The following is a 22,230-nucleotide window of genomic DNA, read 5'->3' as shown; positions in this document are numbered from 1 at the left end:
TAGGTTTCATGAAAGCATTTTTTATGGATAACAGATAGTTATCCATGCCTCCGAGTACACATATCTGGATATGTCTGTACAGCCAATATCTTATTGTGGATCTGGCATAGAATATGCTCACAGGCACAGTACAATAGTAACTGGCCAATCTTTTTTTTTGAGACCATTATCCTTGTGGGACCATAAGGCATAAGGTGGATAGAGCTGATATTTAAAGCAAAATTGAAACAAGCAATAATACATAAAACTAAAGCACAAGTGATTATACATACGTAAGTCTTTCATCTTTTCCTGGCCAAACCAGCATACATAGAGTCCTGGTTCGTGTCACTCTTATTTTGGAATAGAGGCACTGAGGAAAGGCAAGCAAAATGGCAAATATCCAAATGCTTCCGATGACCACTTTTGTTGAAGTAGCAGAAAGTCTTGGCTTCAAAGGATCAATGATAGCCATGTATCTGTATGAAGATATAAAATTCAAAGCAAAACATATGTAACTTTGTCTGAGAAAAGCTTTGTACAGTCACTCAAGCATTTGAGTACTTTTTATGACCTGTTTGACCACCAGAAGTCATTGTTTCGCTGTTGTGGATGACAAAAATATAAAAAAATATAGCATCTTCCATTTATATCACAAAAGTAAACAATGCTGGTGAAGTTGCATTACACTTAAACTTATAGTTATTGCAAGGGTTATTGTTATATTATGTATGTAATGATCTCTTAATAGATGGTGAATCTATATGTTAGCCCAGAGTTCCAGCCATATGTTCCCTAGTTCCTTTCCCCATCACAATGTACTGAATGGCACTACAGTAATACAATGTTTGGCTTAGGGCATTTGTGCTTGTGTCATGGTATATTAAGGTGTTATGTTGTTGGTGGTTTTTTGAGTGTAGTAAATGGGATTAACAATAAAATAGAGGCATTAAACATAAAACTTTGTTTTATCTCTTTGGAATTATTTAGTGTCTGTTTGAAAATGTACAATTACTTCATAATTGTGCCCATGATACCTTTAATTGCCTTTAATTGTTGCATTAATGAGGAAAGCACTTGTGTCAAAATACATTCCTTGCACTTCCAAATAGTTGTGCTCAGTGTAGTAGGTGCAGGGCCATTGCATGAAAAGAATTGCCTGTTTGTGTCTGCAATGATGCCGGAATTTTGGTGAAAAAAACGGTACATAGTGGAAAAAACACATGGTGATTGCACACAAAATTGCACTTTGCACACTGCGTCAAGGTTAATGAATGAGCCCTATTAGCTGGTTGGATTGCTCTTCTAAATCAGGCACTCTGGTAGCCTATGGGAGGCATAAAGGAGCTTATGGCTAGCTTTAAGTAAGGCAGTAGCTGTGTAGGCATAACCAACAAGGCTTACAAGGTGAGACAAATGCAAAATGCAAAAAAAAAATGCAAAACCTACAGCACTTATATTTGCCTATTTGTGTCTGTTAGTTACCCCTCCCATATAGATTGTAAGCTCTACGGGGCAGGGACCTCCTTCCTCTTGTGTCCTCGACTCTTAACTTATTGCTGCTGTATTTATCTGTATTTATTATACTTTGTATTTATCTATTATCTTATTAACACCCTGTTTGTATTAATGTATTCTACTGTACAGCGCTGCGTACATAAGTAGCGCTTTATAAATAAAGATATACATACATACATACAAAATACATGTTGCTCTTTATATTATATATATTTCATCAGCAATGCAGAGCTTCTCAAATTTATCTTTGGGCTTTAACTGGAATGTAAACAAGGATTATAAGCAATGAACCAGATAACAGCCTGTCTGTGTGTGTGTGGGGGGGGGGGGGTAGTCCATAAAGGAGGCAGGGTACAATGCAACAGATAAGAACAAGATTAGTTCAGAACATGTTTAAGAACATGTTTGCACATTTTTCATTTTTCAAGCTAACTTTTATGTTGGCTCTATCTATTGGTCCTTACAGCCCAGATGAAGAGACAGCTGGTGCAGTAATTGGTCTCATAAAATAAGTCATCAAAAATAGGCAGTATAGTGGCTTTAAGACCCCAAATAAGTCAACTTAAATAATCAGGGCACTAATAAAATAACCTTCATTTAGTATAAACCATAAAACCTAATATTTTCTGTACAATGTCTTCCCCTTCAGTATAAAAGTTTGGCTTATTATTTAAATAGCTGGATATAATTTTCTTAAACCTGGCAGTAATTATATTCTAAGTAAAACAACAGTTAAACCTAATGCTAGAAGTGCAAATCAGTCTGTCATATTTAAACTAATTTACAACAGAAGTTATTGGCAAAAAAGGCTTTCTTAATTTCAAAGAAATTAAAATTAAATTAAAGATAAAAAGGATGCCAGTATTTGTACTGAAACTTCTAAGGTACAAGAAGCATGTAGCCTGCCATCCCATAAGTAACTTCCTGCTCACATTGTTGTACCTTAGGCTTAAACTTTGCAGAATACAGAAACCTCTTCAGCCAAGTATTTTACTCATTCATCAGAACTGACAGGCATGTAATAAAATGTGACTCTGATATATATTATATTTTCATCTGCTTTTTTTTTATTCACCATCACACTGCTGCATGACAATAAATATTAAGGGACTTCACATTTTCCATTTGAAGTTAAAAATTAGAGACAGATAGTTCCGACTAAGTTAATGTTGCTCTAATGGTCTCTGTACTGGCTGTATCTGAAAATTCCCATTCTCATTATTTTGTCATTCATAAATGTCCCTGTGTGATTTGCTTTGAAACAGGAGTTGTGTGGTGGAGCAGTGGTTAGTATAACTGTCTTGCAAAGCTGGGGTCTTTAGTTTTGATCCTGTCAATTTCTGCTAGGAGTTTGGATGTTCCCCCTATGCATGTGTTGGTTTTCTCCAATTTCCACCCCTACTCCAAAAAAAATACAGGCAGGTCAACAAATAAAAAAAAAAAAAGTGTGTGTTTGACCTTAGACTATAAGCGCTGCCGAGGCAGAGACTGATGTGGATGATGTATAAGGTTGTAATATCTAAGCACTATATAAAGAATAATATAAACATTTTCATTAATCTGTACAACTGAGATTTTTTCAAGACTTCCCATTTTGAAAAGCCTTGGGCCAACCGCTCCCTTCTGTTTCTCCTGTTAATTGCTATTTCTCATGAATAATAAAATAAAGATGTTGCGTCTAGCATTATAAGACCAATTTATCAACTGTTGAGCTTGAGGTAAAAAAAAAGCAAATCTCAACATTAATTGGCTTAAAATCTTAATTTAATTGATCAAGCTTTGTGTTTGCTTTAGTCACTGTTAGTTGGCTATGCCAATTTTTTAACACAAAAAATTCTATTCTGATGTTAAATAGTATATTCCTTTAGGATCAGAAAAATCTTCTAGTTAAAAAATACATCTTTTGATGCACTTTATACTTTTCAGATATATTAAAATTGGCTTTTTGGGTCATCATTTAATATGTTGTAGAATTTAGCTGACTTTCAGTAATTATACTAATAGTCTCTTATATAAATGTTATTTTCAAGCAGTTATGTTGTACTAATTATGTAATTAATAAGTAGAGATTTGAAAAGAGACACTACTGCCCTAGATAAATCTGTGTCACTGAGATGCCTACTTGCTTTGTCTAACTGAAGTATAGTGTGATGAATAAAACCATTAATCCTTCTACATTAACTAATGGGCTAGGAAAAATAATTTCTACAATTGCAAAACTATATTTCTTAGTTTCCAGATGAGAACCGTTAAGTGGAACAACAGCATATATAAGGCATAAGGGTATCAAAATAAAAGTTGTTTGCTTATACCTGAGAACAATAGGGCACATTTATTTACCAAGGTCCAGTAAGCACTGTTTTTTCCAACGATTCCAGCGTTGTTGCGGCAATGAGGCCATTGCACTATGCCTGCCACAGTTTTGCCCAGTTATCCAAAATGGATGCAACTGCATGTGCATTTTGTCACAAATCAGGTATAATTGCATTGAATATTTTCGAATTCTGTCTGGTATTATTTCTGTCATTTCTGGTGTTCAATGGGCAAGTGATGTATGTAACCTATTCTTTCAGTGCAAGTATGCTGCATCTATCGATACAAATGAAAGGTCTCTCCTTTTACTCTCTCTTGCCAATTCTATCCGAAGACTTTTAATGTGCTCAAGACACTTTAATATATAAGTGCAATGCTTTGTTTAACTTCTTATGATAATAAAATAAATTACACTATGGGCACTGCCCCTGCTGTTTAATTGCTTTATAGGAGAGGAGTTTTGACACTTGCTGGTTGGGATTGATCTGATACGCTTCCCCTTTGCTAGAGGTCTGTAAGTAGGCATTTATGTTATACAATCAAGAATTAGGATATAGTCAACTATTTGTATCCTTGGACTTTCAAAACTATCTATCTTTTTCCCAAAATCTGACATATTATGCTAGGTGTGGCATTTGTTTTCCCTCTCTCTGTAGCCTTTGCCACTGATCACTGCATCTATTGATGCAGGGCACTGAGGGTACCCTGAAACTGCCACCTGGTCCGAAGGTCATGGTAGCTCCAGAGTTTCACTGCGTCAATAGGCATAGCAGCGCCTATTCAGAGTAGAATGCAAGAAGGACTAAGTGGAGCAAGGAGTGCATTTTTAAAGTACTCACTGCAGGGAAAAGTGCAAGTTGTCCCCTGCACTTGCAGATGTAAACGAGTCACAATATGTAGTAAAATAAAAAAGTATCTCAGTCTGGAAGACAATACTTCACTGAAAAAATGATGAATATATCAGTGCTATCTTGCTCAGTGGCAAAGATTTATTATTGTTGTTGGGAGCCGTAATAGTTGGACAGCTTTCCCTAAATCAAACTGTCACATCTAAGCTCTAAGTTTCATTTAGAAACACATTCAGGCTGCCTGCAATTCATTGACTTAGAGTGGAATTTTAATGTCAGTTTCCACAGCATTCTCACAATAGTCTCACTGGCTTCACTGGTACTGAGGTGAATATCTCTGAAGTGGCTGAATGGGAATTAATTTCCATGCAGGAGTCTGTGATAATACAGATGTCTGTGCCACTTAAGATACAATATATTGGAAGACCATTGCCAAGGTAAAGCAATTTATTGTGCTAAAAGTGGTGGAACTGACCAGTTATACAGTGATAGGTTTCATTGTTTACATCACTCTGGGGCCGTTGTGACTGCTTTTACTTTAAGTCGCCTACTCTGACTTCTCTCACAAAATTTGACCACAAGTGCAGTCATGCTAAAATGGACTGAAATGTATTTACTGACAGCATCCTGGGTAAGGATTTGCATCAAAATAACCTCCTTGCACTTACAGTCACATTGAGTGCCATTGTATCTGTCCAGTCTGCTATGATGAACTGTATGCAAGTACGACAATTTATGCTGGGGCCTGAAATGATGCAATCCCTAAAATACATTTTTATGGGCATCTTGTGCCCTATTTACAGAAACATGTACCCACAATTCATTTTAAAGGCATTATGTCATTATTTTTATGGTGCACTTTTATTTCTAAATTACACTCTTTACATAGCAAATAATTCACTCTATTTAAAATTGTATTCTTGAACCAGCAAATGTATATTTCTAGTTGTAATATTGGTGTGTAGGCGGCCATCTCAGCACATTGTGCCTGATTCTGGGCTTTCAGAAGGAACCAGCGCTACACATTAGAACTGCTTTCAGGTAACCTATTGTTTATCCTGCTTCCATGTAACTGGGGGAGTCCCAAGCTGGACTTGGATTTCTTACTACTGAGTACTATTCTGATATCTACTGGGAGCTGCTATCTTGCTACCTTCCTATTGTTCTGCTGATCGGCTGCTGGGAGGGGGGTGATATCACTCCAACTTGCAGCGCAGCAGTAAAGTGTGACTGAAGTTTATCAGAGCACAGGTCACATGGCTGTGGCACCCTGGGAAATGAAGAGTATGGCTAGCCCCATGTGAAATTTAAAAATTAAATTAAAAAAAATCTGCATTTTTGAAAAATGGATTTCAATATAGGATTCTGCGGGAGAAGCTTTATTAACTTATATGTTTTAAAAAAAAAACTTTTTAAGCACTTTATTTCCTTTCAAGTGATCTCTGAGGAAGCACAGAGACAATCACAAAATGGAGGCTCAAGGGAAAAGATGTAAATATTTTATAAAAATGTTTGCAGCTGTTGTCCTTTGGTTTCTGTTAGACTGAAACGTATCCCCTGACAAAATGCTGCTAATCCTTATTAAATCTGCTAATGATCCCCCAATGGTGTCCCTACAAGAGGTGTGACATGAAGACTGTGTGAAACAAAGCAAAGCAGAAGATCTAAGAATTGATCTGACAGAGTTACACTGAGCTGTACACCATTTTGAAAATGTTAGGGAAAATGTTGTTTAAATGACATATAAATGTAATTAAAAAGATTAATTCCTAAAACTGAAAAGTGGCGCTTGAGTCGGAATTTAGGCGGATTTCTGTTTGTGAATATGGAGAAAGTGTTTTACACCAGCTTTATCACCACTTTTACTCCAAAAAGGGATATCTCCACTTTTGTGAATTTCCCCCAATGTATTTACATATTCTCTCATACAGGCATATTCTTATTGTGGCATATGATGTCCAAATTTGGCAAAGAGAAAAAATATCAGACAAATGCTAGACTGGAGAAAAGTAACATAAAAATTAAGTAGAGATTTAATTACCCCCACAAATATAATGACTGATTGTAGACTGCACAGCATTGTACAGATACAATGATCCTTCATGTTGGCAAGTGCGAAATACACAAGTGCAACTCATGCAGCACTGATACACCACTTGAGCCTTGCTGCATTTGTGATATAAACACAGAGAAAAGTCCTGTAACAGATGTGTGTTTATAGCAACAATTATCAGCAGCCTTGATACTGTCTGCATTAAGTATGCTATTAATATGAAGCATTGTGCTTCTATCAGACAAGTGGTAATATATACATTTTTATGTCAACTTTCGAGATAAAAATGGTTATGTTGAAAGTGATGATGACAGTTGCAATTGGTTGACACAGTGTTTCATGATAACACAAAGAGAATTCTATTAACTTTTTTCTGCTGTGCAGGAGAGCACTTACACTCCTGCCATGTATGTCTGATAAAGAATAGAGTTAGTGCTGACTATTGATTTCCCTACGTACCCAATGACTTTACAGCTCAGGACTGTTGATTTGTTCTGTATCAAGCATTTCTTTTGATATGTCAAAAACTATCACTCAAAACAGCTTGTGTATTACCCGGAGAGCAGTGATACATTGATTGTGTGACTTGGCACAGTTTTATCCTCTTGAGGCCATTGTAATTATATATTTGAATACTTACATATTTATTATAATATGAGCAGTGGTGAATTATTAAGGTACTTCAAAGATATACTGTACCTAAGAACTCCTCTGTCTAAAACTATTCTTCCCAGCAGACCCACTTCTTCCTGCACAACATTGCACCCTTGGTCATGTTGGCTATCTACCACAACTCTCTCTCCCCTCTCTCCAGTGGTTTCTGCCTAAAGGTGGCCATACATGTTCAGATTTTAGTCTCCATTTTAGTCTCCTCTGAACATGAAATAGTTGGCAGACACCAATCACATGAAAGTGACTTCCTGTAAATGCATTATAGCTCCCCCAAGAATATCATCAGATACACAACACATGCACAGATTTTATCCGACAGAAATTTCCTAACTGGTCAGCTAAATGAACAATCGCCATGGTACATGTATGGCCAGCTTTAAGTGATTTGTCTCTCTACCAGCTATGTCTCCCCAGCAGTGTGTCTTGCTATGGTCCCCAGCCCCATATTTTCTATTCTCTCAGCATTCTGTTTCCTCATTGATACATTTCAATGTTTCCTCACTAGTATGTATCACCAGTTTTACATCACAGTTTTCTTCTAGTCTTTCTATCAACTGAAATGATACATTAAAAGTCACTGTTCAGTGACCAAAATAAAAGAAGATCTCAGCATGAGATCACCTGACACTAATGGTGTGGACATACAACAATCCAGTGACCTAAACCATGTGGTCCACCATCTATAGCAACCAATCAGATGTTTGTTTTCAACCAGGTGACCTAATGATTGGCTGCTCTGGGATACAAGACCTGGTACAAACTATTTAAATTACACTCTAATATGTCACATCAAAGAATAATTATCTTTTTTATCATTATGTATTATATTAATGATACATAGCAACCAGCTAACAAAACTGTGTTTGCACACCCATGGCAGAATCAAGTACAAAGCTAATGGTATGCTATTTTAACAGTAAAAGTAACATGAAAATAGAATGGACTAGCTAAGAAAAAAATCTTCTAATCTTTGAAACTTAAAATAAAAAGCAATGTTTTGAAGATAATTGGTGCTTTCATGTACTTTACTGCCAAGCTATATATGAGAAAAAAAATATTAAGTATAATTAAGAATAAGTTTATTTCTGGTCAGCATTTTTTATTCAACTAATTGGAGTGAACTGTATATAAATGTAATGGAACTGATTCCGCCGCAGGATCACAAGACATGGAAATCTCTTCTACTTAGCGAATGTAAACATCATTTTTGAGTGTTTGGACCCTCTGATCCCTCTCTACGAAGGTGGTGCACAGTTGTATGTACCTAGGAGTTAAAATGTATTCTATCCTTAAATACTGATGTTTCCTTTGGACCAAATTCCAACCAACCAAAGCAGTGAATTGTAGGGCAATAGAGGATCATTGGTAATGGCTTGGCGGTACAAGAATAGGATCCCTTATGTGGAAACTGGTTATTTAGAAAGCTTTGAATAATGGAAAGGCCATCTCCCATAGAATCTCTGTTAAGCAAATAATTTTAATTTTGAAAAATGGTTTATTTTCTCTATAATAAAGCAGTACCTTGTACTTGATCCTAACTAAGTTGCATGAATCCATATTGTTGGCAAAACAATCCTATTGAATTTATTTAATGTTTACGTGATTTTTAGTAGACTTAAGGAACAGAGATCCAAATTACAGAAAGAATCCTTAACCAGGAAAACCCCAGGTTCCAAGCATTCTGGATAATAGATCCTATACCTGTACTTGAAAACATATAGTGAGTAAAACCTCTTTAAACCTCTGAGTGAAACTTAAATATGGAGTCATGTGTTTGACAATTCCCTGATCTCCATCTTATTGTTTCTGCGGTGAGGTGTCCCTAAGGGGCTGATTTACCAATCCACAAATCCGAATCCGAATGAGAAAAATTCGGATTGGAAAACGAACATTTTGCGACTTTTTCGTATTTTGTGCGATTTTTTCGTCGCCGTTACAACTTTTCCGTAACTGTTACGACTTGCGCGAATTGTCGCGACTTTTTCATAGCCATTACAAATTTTGGGAATTGTCGCGACTTTTTCATTGCCATTACGACTTTCGCAAATTGTCGCAACTTTCGTATTGAGAGCTCGAACAGTTGTGAAAATTCGCAAAAAAGTCGCAAAGTACCGATCATTATGAAAAAAACGCATTCGGACGCTTTTTGGACGTTCGTGGATTAGTAAATGTGCCCCTAAGAGTGGCTTTTTACTCCCACTTTATATGTTCAAGGTAGGAAGTTTCACTAACCTCACATGTGTCTCTGTCAATAGTAGAATTTACTTACATCCATTTGGCTCTGTAGCACATTCTCAATGTTCTCACTTTTATCCCTATTTTGGTCAGCAGAAACCTGCCCAGTATAGGTGTTCCACACAAAATTTGTCTGTTATAGGATCAGAAGTTCTCATATTAATGAGTTGGAGAGAGTGCAGAGTGCAAATGCATTAGAGAGGATTATAGGCTGATAGGGGGTGTTCTTTTTTCCCATAAAAATAATCAATGCACCAGATACCACCCCTATAGATTAGAGGAAGAGAGCTTTCATTTGAAGCAGCGTAGGTGGTTTTTCACAGTGAGGACAGTGAAGTTGGGGAATGCCCTTCCTAGAGATGTGGTAATGGCAGATTCTGTTAATGCCTTTAAGATGGGCCTGGATGAGTTCTTGAACAAGCATAGTATCCAAGGCTATTGTGATACTAATATCTACAGTTAGTATTAGTGGTTGTATTTATAGTTTATGTATGTGATAGTATAGATTGGTAAGTATAGGTTGTGTGTGCTGGGTTTATTTGGAAGGGTTGAACTTGATGGACTCGGGTCTTTTTTCAACACTATGTAACTATGTAATTCACTTTGTAGTGAACATTTAAAATGAAAAAAAAATAAGTAGAAACAGACAAAAAGTATTTTATTCTCAATGCAATTCACATAATACCTAAATGTCACCCACATAACGTGCACTAATCATTCTTGCTGACGGAAATGTTCTGCTTGAGCCAAATAATGTGTCTCACTAAACAAAGGGCACACATTTAAGTCTCACCACAGGGAATGCCTTAGGAAAAATGTTATCATTTACTGTGGGAATCCTAATCTCGAATGTACTTGCTTTGACAATAAAGCTGGTCGGATACATGCCAGTGTAACAAATTTCTATCTGAACTGTATGGTTCAAGTGTGTGCATGGGCTCAACCGCCAAGAAATTTAGTGAGTCAAACATCTGATCTGTCAAATAGTGATGTGTGTATTGTGCTACTGGATGACTCAGAAAGGGACAGGAATTGTACGTCTGCCAATCATCCACATCAGTGCAGCTTGTTGGATCTCTGTCATCTATGTGTAGCCAAACTGCATTAATATCTAAGATTACATCACCCTATGACCTTCAGTAGTGCTCAAAAGGCTCCTAGAATGCTTTAGCCAATAACTGTGTAGAGTTAACAATCCCTATAGCTTAGAACCCTGCCTTTCTTATTTCCATTGTTACTGTGCAGAAGCTCCTGTACCTATTTTCCCTTTAACATATTGCTATATTATTGGCCCATAGCTTATGACCACTTCGTGCCACACTTTAATATAGTGTTTGGTTAGGGGTGGATCTTCCTTCTTGGCCTTCAACAGTTGATCTGTGTGGATGTGCTCCAGGAAGCCTAGGTTCCGCATGGCTTAGAAGTGTTTGGCCCTAGAGAAAACCATCATTTCTAGTGAAGTCAGAGAGCAGGAACCCTGTGATGAGGATTAGCTAGTGCAGGACAGATATATACGTTATAGCGCTTTCTAGGAAATTGAGTCAGATCAGAATTATCTAGAAAGAGCAGCTTCTTTGCTCCAAACAGTAGAGATAGCAGGGAGTATTCTCCTTTACAGGCTCTGCTGCCTTAGTGAAGGGACCACAGTAGTGACAAGGGTATCAGGCTTAGATTTATTCTCCCTGATCCATGTCTGCTGTATGGGATCCACCACTTTACTGCCCAAACTACTCTCTGCAGTGGTGCATCTATGCTCTGCTGTGCACTGAACTTGACAATCCATTTGCTCTACTCCTGTTTTGTGCTTCTCCCTGTGCATCAATTGTCTTGATCAATAAAATCAGTTCTGTTTGAGTTTGCTGCAAGAACCTTTTGGTGTCCTTTTTTTACTATTTTTGCACACAGCATAAGTGAGTTGTAGTTGCACTGCCTCCCCCTTTACAGCCACAAATTGGTTAGTTTTTTCAACACAATAGACCCAGTATTAAAAAATACTGCACAGAACAGTAGTGACTAAGCAATCTTTATTCTATTTATACATATCTACCTACCTATTATCTGTACTGCTATAGGGACTACATATTTTTACAGAATTAAATATAAGAAAGACATCTTTCTGCACTGCTCTTTGAAGGGTAATAATTAAGAGTAAAACATAACTTAGCATGATGTAGATTGCAGCTGGTTTTTATTTTATTTGTACTTTTTGAGTTACGATAGTGTGAAATTCTCCAGTTTGAAAAAACTTAAAGGGGATGTTCATCTCTATATTAACATAAGTTGCTTTCCTATTCTCTATAATTTGATGCTATTCAGTTGATCTGCTGTGATTATTTCATTTTATTATTACTCTTATTCTAATTTTTAATTGATTGTCCTTTTTCATTCCTTTGCTATTAATTCTCCACTCTGACCTCCTAGCTGTTGCCTGGGTTAAAAAAAAATAAATCTGACGTTTAGTAAGTGGCCCCCTAAAAATTTTTTAGCGGAACTACCTCTTTTAATTGTTACCTGATTGTTGCCAACTATCAACCTAATAAAAAATACATCAGATAGAAAGAGAACTTTAAATTGTCTTAAAACATCAGTGTTGAAGGCTCATCTAATGTGCTGAATGTCTTTAGTTGCTTTGATGCCGTGGAGCAAAAGAGCAACAGCAAAAACACAGCCCTCTGACATTTTACAAATTACTTCCATCCCCACCCCCCTATATCCTAGCATTTGCAGGGCAGACTCATCTATGTATATACAAATAACTAAGTGCAGGTAAGCATGAAACGTGTTAGGCTAGTGATATGGAGTTGTTAATGTTTTTAATGGATTGAAATAAACAAATAAAACAAAATTGTAACCAATATTGAGTAGTACAGGAGTTTATATTTAGTATATGCATTACCCTCCTTTGATCACTAGGGGATTCTTCTGAAAACTACTTCTACTACTTAATTTTTGTATATATTATTTATGTTCTTGTATTCCTGGTTCTCTTTTCTCATTTTTTTCACATACTGTATGAGATTGGCAACAATTCTTCCAGCCAATCTCATTATGGCTATCATCAAATAGATACACTAACAGTGTATTATTTATATGTTTAGGTACTAGTGGCACACTGCAGACCCAGAACCCTAAGACTTAATGGTTTAGCATCCTTCCTCTGAACTCTTACCCTACATGCAAGTAGGAGTTTTTTTTTTAATAAATACTTTTCTTCTTTTATGGAACAAAATCAAGATGCGGTAAGAACCAGAGGTAAACCACATTTTTGCCATATTAAGAATACAGAGTTTGTAGAGTTTGCAGGGTGGGGCTGTTTCAATGCATGGACTCCTTTAACACCATAATAAAGTACATAAAACACCACAATAAGTTAGAGGTAGTGATGAGCGAATCTGTCCCTTTTCCCTTCGTCGAAAAATGTGCAAAACTTCAGAAAACTTCTCAGAAATACGCTAAACACAACTTTTTTGATGCACGTGACTTTTGTTGATGCACGCAACTTTTTTTTAATGTGCCTGCATATTTTTTTTTTTACGTGACCACAAATTTTCCGCTGTAAAATTTTGCGCCCATTTCTCTGAAATGGGCGATACTGAAATGCGGAATTTCGCTGCCTGCCATAACAATTTGCTCATCACTAGTAAGGAGTTAGGTTTAAGGGTCACAGACGCACAGATTTCCATCTTACCTAGCCACAATGCAAAGGGTGTTATTGATGGCACATTGATGGTGATAAGTGACAGTATTGATTCCCCTAAAATGTGCAGGTATTTTATAATGACACATGCACATAAACATATATCATCACCAATGATGCCATTATATACCACAGACCATACCAGGCACTTAGGGGCTGATTTACTAATCCACGAACGTCCGAAAAGCGTCCGAATGCGTTGTTTTCATAATGATCGGTATTTTGCGATTTTTTTCATCACCGCCGCGACTTTTTCGTAGCCGTTGCGAAAAAATCTGAAAGGTTTGCCCGCCGTTTACTAGCACTCAATAAGAAAAAGTCGCGACAATTCGCGCAAGTCGTAACGGCTACGAAAAAGTCGTGACAATTCGCGCAAGTCGTAACTGCTAAGAAAAAGTCGCGACAATTCACGAAAAAGTCGCAAAATATACGAAAAAGTCGCAAAATGTTTGTTTCCAATCCGATTTTTTCCCATTCGGAATTCGGATTCGTGGATTAGTAAATCAGCCCCTTAGAGTGATGCCAGGGATCAGAAACAGGAACAATGTTGAGAGAGGTACTATAGAATGTGAAATGCGCTGGTGTATTTTTTTTCTCCTACTATGTATTACTTATGAATGTGCATATAAGACTGTGGGTTCTAAACCCCTGACAGATGTTGGTGGAATCTGAGAAGGTCATCAAGTTCTTGGTCGGCACCAACTATTAGCTGAATATTCAAGTGCCACTATTTACTCCAATAAAACATGTTTTATTAAAAAGGCAACAGAAATGAATACACAAGAAGGAATGTACGAGGAATGCAAATACCCAAATAAACACCCCTTTTTAGCTGTTAAATCTCAACATCCATTGTAATTAATATTCTCCTGCCACGTGGATAAGCTCTGTGACTTGTACTGTATAACGTGACTATAATAAAAATAATGTTATTCTGTTTTAAGTACATGACTGACTTCCTGAACAGCACTGACTGAACGTAGACACGTTTCCATTCCTGACTGTGCACATCACTGAAGCTCAATGGGCTTCACAATCCTGAAGAAAGGGATTAGTTTAGGCAATTCCAGCGTGCGGATATACTGCTGCAGTTGTAGTTTATCAGGTTGGAGAGCTCTGTATTACAGCAGCTAAAGCAGAGGGTGTGATGATTGCTTTGATTGTTTTCATGTTACAGAAGATTAAAATGTCACATGGAATGGGGAGCTTTACTCAAGCCGCTATAGATGCAGAGCCAGATTATGCACTAGGTGACATTGATCGATACCTAGTGCCCAGGCAGGTATAGGGGATCCGCTGCAGTAGGTATTAATGCAGTCAGCAGCAAACATGTTACATGATTTCTGCTTTTCTAAAACAATTTTAATAGAAGTAGGCATACTGTAAAGTACAACTTCCTAAATTAAGAGCTTTTGATTTATTCTGACTGGTCTCTGATGCCAGCCTGCAAGAAGATTGGCAGGGATTGCCTGCCAGCAGAAGTAGGTGGGTGCAGTGTGAAAGAGCTGAGCACTTGGTAGGGAGAGCCAGGAAAGAATATATTTTTTTTTCATTCATTATAGTCTGCTATTACTGGGCAGTTGGTAACATTTACCCTAAAATAGTGGTCTTCATCTGTGTATTCATTCTCATGCTTTCCTCAGAGCCCTGCCAAACCAGCCACGCTTCCATGTACTCTCCTGGTGGTGCGTATCTCCTCACTGATACATATGCTGATTCTTGCATTAACTCTTACCTTTCTAACATTCTGTTCATCAGCATCAATAGGTTTCTCTGAAATGAACAAACTGTGCAGCCCTGTGGTGGTGCTGTCTCCTGGGGGTTTTTTAAAACCCATTGAGGTGGTAGAGGAAAGAGCACCGAACAGTTAATGAAGGACTAAGTGACAGGGTTAAGGGAAACACAGATGCCAATTTATTTCCAATTGCATATAAGCAGGAGGCTACAGAGGCAGGGCATATTATATAATACTGGCAGGGAGAAAGAAGAAATACCACAATCCATATGAAAAGGAGAGTGGGTGTTAATAACTCCTATTATGCAGCTGTACTCTTTGTGCATGGAATAACTATAATTTATGTCATATTTATATGTAAAGAGCCATTATAAAACTACATTAAGCAGACTATAAAGAGATAATTCTTTAGTACTTTTTTATATGTTGTTTTGGTAGAAAAGTTGTAGGTAACTGTAAACTGTTTCACCTGCTTGGTATATTTGAGTGTGAATACCAAACGGCATACTTCATCTGCAAACTGCCCATAATCCACTGTTTTCCTAGCATGCTTTGTTAGGTGGTTTAGCCTGCATGCTGGGTGGTAGTAGGACTTGGGGTTTAAAGCAAATATGGCATTCTGTATTGTTTGGCTTAATGAACAAAGTGAAATAGTAATACAATTTATTGCAGATGAAGTAAAGGATTAGCACAATCTTTCCTGCCTTCCTCATTCTAGACACAATTACAACTTGTGTGGGCTAAACTATACCATATATATGAGAAAGTACATTATATATTATAAATGGACTATGTAGAGATTGTGCATATTACATTTTGCATTGCCCACTTTTGCACAGCTTTCTGGCATAAGGAAAGAGGTGGAATTGTTCCCTGGGCATATCGCCTTGCAAATCTTGCCTGTGATAGATTAATGTTCCCTCTATCTGTGCAGTGAACCCTGGAATACTAGCAGTTTGTAGTTACTATTATTATTATTATTAATAACACATATTTAGACAGCTCTGGATTATGCAAGGCACTGTAGAATACAAGTGTATCCGTAAAACATACAGATCACATACAAATAATGCTGGATATAGGAGCTAGAGGTGTGCCTGCCTATTAGACCTTTGTGTGTTCAATATAGGCAAGCAAATTCTGTTAGGTAGGGCTATTTACTATGCCAGCTCCAGTGGTGGGCACATGTTTAGTGCACTACAGAAGGCATATGCAAAAAACATAAACATATGATATCAGTGAACACTCAGGGGAGGAGGACACCCACATCTCTACCTTTCTTACAGGTGAATGGTCCCCAAAATTCTGCCCCTCTAGGGTCCCATCCCATTTGATCTTAATTTAGAATTTCATAAATAAAAGAGAGAACTTACAATTGCTCTGATGTTAACATGGAATTTTCACTTGGACTCCTAGGGATTAAACTCAGTATAAAAGGATCTGGTTTGTTTCTGTAAATTGTTTGAATGAGTCAACTGGATTAGCTGTAAGAATCAAATCCCTCAAGTGCTATGGATGCGCCTGATCAGGTTTGCTCACAAAGAGCAACGTACCAGTTCCACCAATGTGTCATTTTTGCCCTAATTCATTTTGGCATGTTTCATTTATTCAGCCATCACTGCAAATAATCAATCACTAGGCAGAGCGGAGCTGGCCCCTTGTCACATGCAGCTCATTCTGGATTTGCATTCACTCTCTGGAGAATGAAGCAACAGTTAACTCTACACATGTTCCTGCCGAATCTATAAAAGCATGACAGCGGGCACAGTCTAACACTAGCGAATCCACAAGCAGTTTCAGTAAGGGGATCAATAGAAAATTGTGTTTGGAGATAGCTACAGCCTCTCTTTATGTAAAGAATCAGAAGCAGGGCATTAATTGCTCCCAGTGCAGTATATCATATACTTTAAATGGGTAAAGCACGCAGATTTTGTATATTACTTTGTGCATTGCCTTTGCCCTCTATGCAGCTGTGTGAGGAAAGTAAAAAAAAAAAAAAAAAAATAAAGGATACATTTTAGCAGTACACTAGATGGAATAATATATGTTATCTTTGTCTTCTGAACATTGAGCTGGAGGTGTGCCCTGTAACTGAAACATCTACAGTGCCAATACATGATATACAGATTTCCCACTACAGCAAGTATGATCTTAAACTAGTGCAATTTCCCAACTTCTTGTTTCTGGGGCAGCGATGAATAAATCCAATGTATTTAGCCAACAAGGTTCATTAAAAAGGATATGCAATTATCATCATCAATCATCATAAGTCATCAAAGTCATCATAGCTTACCGATCAACTGCTATCGCAGACATGGAGTAAATGCTGGCAAATATGGATGTGATAGGGAAGAAGTTGTGAAATCTGCAGTAAGCCTCTCCAAAGTACCACTCATTGTGCAGGGCATAAATGAAATTCACCAGTGTGTTAAACGCTGCCATGGAGGCGTCGGAGAAAGCCAAGTTCACCAGGAAGTAGTTGGTGACAGTTCTCATTCTTTTGTGGGCCAGGATGATCCAAATCACAATGATGTTTCCGAACACAGCCACAGCTACCATGGATCCATAAGCCAGAGACCACAGGGCAATACGCCAAGGAGGCTGCACGAACTTGTGAGCCACGGGAGAACTCACATTCCTCTGAGTGCTGTTCGGCCATAACACCCCTTCCCCCAGAGGTGCAAAAATCCCAATTACTTCTCCAGTAGTGAGGTTTGTGGGCATGGAGGTCATTCTTTCTTTAAATGTTCAGTATGCCAACAAACTGTATAGCTGGGCTGAAGCTTTTCAACTTCAATGCAGTAATATAAATAGAAGATCCTTGAATAGAAAGCTAAAAGCTCTGAGCATTTTCTGGGTAACAAGTTAAAAAAAAGCTCACTGTGACAGTTAAGAGCTGAAAGCTTGGCAAGAACTGCGCTTCATTCAAAGCAAGTTCTTCCCAATGTGCTTCGAGCTAGAACAAAACGTAGCAGCTGGTGTGAGCCTTTTATAGAAAAGGGTCCTCCTATGTCTAGGAAAGCTCAGTGAAATCATAGGGAGGGAGGGGGTCTGGGATATGCATGCAAAGTGCTGCTCCTCTGCTACTCACACATAAGCAGGTAAGGGCAGTGCCACTGTGACACAGCAACAAAGCCAGCCTTGTGTTCCTGTCACTTGCTGCCATTCTTTTCCTTTGGTCTGCATCACTGCATTTATATTACATGTCATATTTTAGTTAACTCTTGGAGAGCTGGAGAGCAAATGGTCTATTGATACTAACAACTCTGGAGGGCTATCCGTGGTGCTGAATTTATACAGTCAAATGTTCAAGTACTCTCACGTTTTCATTTCCAGAGTAACTCAGAGTAACATATCATAAAGCATATTGCAAAGAGATGGTACCAGTAAAGATCTCGGGAATAGATTTGGGATTGAGGAGTAGGAGTGATTTTGGGTTTCCTGGAGCCCATTTACAGTATAGATGCAGGGTACACAATGATCACTTATACCTTTTGCACATGGTGTACTAAATGTATGCCTAGCATTAAATCTGGTGTAGTTAACAGCACTAATTAAACACGCTTCCACATAGCCTGGTAACAACAAATTGCCAGTTATTTTAAGGTTCCCTCTCCAGGTAGTTAGTGGATACTCACATGGCGATATGCCCAAGTTAAAACTCTAACATGCACTCTCACATACTTAATGCCACACAGCTGCCTAGAGGCCAATGCACAAAGTAATTTGCAAAATATCTGCACTCTACACCCATTTAAAGTATATGATGTGCTGCACTACATTATGAGAGCATCTTCCCCACTTAGCTTGGATTCTGTGGGACATATTTATTAGTGATTAAACTGCCAGTTCATCTAAATGTGTTTATCTGCTTTTAATGGTTTTCAGTATGGCATTTTAGGTCATAGAATTTCTATTACTCCTTGTATATACAGTGTTTAAATGCAGCAAAGAGGGCACGCAGTCAAATTCAAAATCGTCACACACATCAAAAACATTTTTTTGTGCCCGTTTGGTGGAACAAAATGGAAACAAAATTTGCTGCAAATCCATGCCTGCCGAAAATTTTTGCCCATCACTATTAGTGGTCTGCCAGTCACCATATTTTCCGTATATGCCTATGAGAATAAGGTAATTTTGACCATTTTGCGCTGTAGTTACATGATAAATAGGCAAAACTGCAAATTGTTGTGGGTTAACATGGAAACCATTCATAAAAGGTGCTTGCACCCAAATATGTTCCATGCACTTCCATGGGCTTGCCAGTGTGCCAATGTGTCCACACAGCCTGTGTTTATGTATTCACATAGGTGCATGCATAGATACAAGGGAACCCCAGAATTACCGCCACCTTCAACATGTTGTTTGTTATTCTATAGTTCCCCTGGCAGATTGTTTTGGAAGGAGGAGTTGGCCTAGAGGTTGTGTGATCAGCATTTGAGGTGGAATCTCATGCTAAGGACCCTGGTTTGATTCCCTGTGGCAACTCCTTGAGACCTAGACAAGTCATTTAAACTCCCAGCATACTTATTGTGCCTATAATGGCTATAGCAAAAAAGGGGAAAGTTGTGCTCAACCACTAAATTTTAAACCATTAGGTGGGGGTGCAATGAGGTTGTGACCACAAAATACATATAGACAACAACAAGAGATCCTCTGCATTCACCCATTATCAATATATATAAGACATTAAGACATTCTGTGCATTAAGCTACTAAGAAATGCCCTCCCCTTTAAACAAAACAGGGATTGTTTGTCTATACATTGCAATATCCTTCAAGCTGGCCAACTACGTCAAAGTCATCCCTTCTGGCCAGTCCTACACTGACTTATGCGATTCATTAAGAATTCTACTGCTTCAATATACGTTTAGCAAAGGGACTAAGTTTTACCTGCAGCTTACTTGCTTTCAAGGTTAAAACCCCCTTTTATTGGCTCCACTGGGATCACCTGACTGTAGCTGGGAAGGGTGGGAGCTACAACATGGAGCTTGCCACTGCAATACCAGTTTCTAAAAGGTATCAGTGTATGTCATCTAGTGCAAAATCTGGCTCAACCCCAATGCCCTTTTCAGGAACTCTCTTAACCAACCACCCACTTCTCTCAGTAAATGAAAAAAATGTTTTCCCATTCATGAAACTCTGCTTTTGCTTCCTCACTGCAACAGACAGCAGATCACTTGTCTAATATAAAACAGAATTGTAAAGCAGAAACCAACTATAGAACAAAGAGGATTTCAACTATATTGAAAAGGATGCATATTTTGTTTTTTCAATATTTTGTTTTTTCAATAAACTCGTACAAGTAGGAAAACAGATCAGCAGCTAGTAGGTAAGATACATGAAAAGCTAGGCATAATATGTCTGATTTTGTTAATGCTCAAGTACCCAGGCAGTTAAGTTATTCTGGGTAAAAGTACACATCACTTAAAATACCTCTTATGATGAACCAACTGTAATAAGATGGGTATTTTCCTCCTTACTTACTGTTGTTCTATTGTATCAACTGATGCAATAGAAAGCCACCATACTGTGTATCTAACTTGTTATGCTGTTTCTGCTGAGCCTTGGGCACACTTGTTGGACAGCATACAGTACCTAGTCAGCCCATGTATGGCCTCGGTACTAAGTGAAAGTATACACAGGCACTGGAGAATACCCAGTCAGCCCATGATGGCCTCCTTTGTACTAAGTGAAAGTATACACAAGCACTGGAGAATACCCAGTCAGCCCATGTATGGCCTTGGTACTAAGTGAAAGTATACACAGGCACTGGAGAATACCCAGTCAGCTCATGTATTGCCTTGTTACTAACTGAAAGTATACACAGGCATTGGAGAATATCCAGTCAGCCCATGTATGGCCTCCTTGGGACTAAGTGAAAGTATATTATTTGTAGATTGTAAGCTCTTTTGGGCAGGGCTCTCTTCACCTCTTGTATCGGTTACTGATTGCTTTATATGTTACTCTGTATGTCCAATGTATGAAACCCACTTACTGTACAGAGCTGCAGAATAGCTGCAGAATATCTTGGCGCTTTATAAATAAATGTTAATATTAATGTTAATAATAATGCAAATGTTTTTCTGCTGTTGGCACTGTAGCCTGAACTGATGTGATTTTTCGCCAGGCATGGATTTGCAGCGAATTTCCACATTTCGCCATTGGGGGATTTTTTCGTGAACCAGGCGTTGTCCGCAAAAAAGTCGTGTTTTGCTAATTTTTTCACCGTTTCCCAAATCTTTTGGTGAAGCAAAACAGGACAGATTTGCTTATCAGATTTGAGTTTTAAATATACCTTAAATGTCTGCCTATCATTTTGACTTTTTTATTAAATATTCCGGTTGTACTAAAACTGTATATTTTAAACCAGACTGTTAAGAATATATATATATATATATAGATATATATATATATATATATATATACAAGGCTCAAGGCTAATTAAGTTGAAAGATTCATTTCATTGCTGTATGCAATATGATCTGCAGTGGAATCTTAATCGTTTCGTACATAGCAGACCTGAGGCTATTAAAACTCATTCAAACTGAAACAGATATGAATTGATGCTGAAATTTAAACAGCAAGTCCAGTAGAATGAAAAGCTTTTAATAGGCTTTTATAAAACATGGATACTTAGGCACCCAACAGTGTATGAGTGCAAGTTAAAACATAATTTAAGAAAGAGCACAGCTGCAATCTCAGTGGAAAAGTCAAAGGTATACACAATGTTGTTGCGTTAAACTACAGATAAAAGAAATCATGTGGACAGGTACAATTTAAATTGTCCATCACAGAGTCATCACAGTGAAACCGTTTTGGGGCGGTTATATTAGTCATGATAAAGCAATACAGGTATGAACAGTTCTCTGTCATCACTCAGAAAACCCTAACCATTTGCCATACCTTAAAGGGGTAATTCACATTTAAGTTAATTTTTGTATGTTATAGAATGGCCAATCCTAAGCAACTTTCCAATTGGTCTATTTTTGGTTATTAGTTTTTTATTATTATGTGACTTCTTCTTCTGAATCTTTGAAACTTTCAAATGGGGTCACTGACCCCAGCAGGCAAAAACTATTGCTTTGTGAGCTTACACTTGCATTGTTATTGTTGCTTAATTTTGTATTTAGGTTCTCTTCTATATCAGTCTACAATCGTATTGTTATTTTTACTTTTCA

At 37.7% G+C, this 22,230-nt stretch overlaps 1 protein-coding gene across 1 annotated transcript in view; it reads right to left on the bottom strand.

The window, feature by feature from the left end:
* The window catches only part of tacr3 (tachykinin receptor 3), a 55,412-nt gene extending 37,426 nt beyond the window's left edge, over window positions 1–17,986 (bottom strand). Inside the window, exons 1-2 of the mRNA XM_002934762.4 lie at window positions 17,344–17,986; window positions 273–458 (exon numbers count right to left, since the gene is read on the bottom strand). Of these exons, the coding sequence (XP_002934808.1) occupies window positions 273–458; window positions 17,344–17,783 (626 nt within the window). The 5' untranslated portion in view covers window positions 17,784–17,986. The remainder of the gene's footprint in view (window positions 1–272; window positions 459–17,343) is intronic.
* Window positions 17,987–22,230: the final 4,244 nt, after the last annotated feature.

The sequence above is a fragment of the Xenopus tropicalis genome, chromosome 1 (assembly GCF_000004195.4).
Source record: "Xenopus tropicalis strain Nigerian chromosome 1, UCB_Xtro_10.0, whole genome shotgun sequence".
In the NCBI taxonomy this organism is placed as follows: domain Eukaryota; kingdom Metazoa; phylum Chordata; class Amphibia; order Anura; family Pipidae; genus Xenopus; species Xenopus tropicalis.
This window is presented reverse-complemented; position numbering and strand designations above follow the sequence as displayed.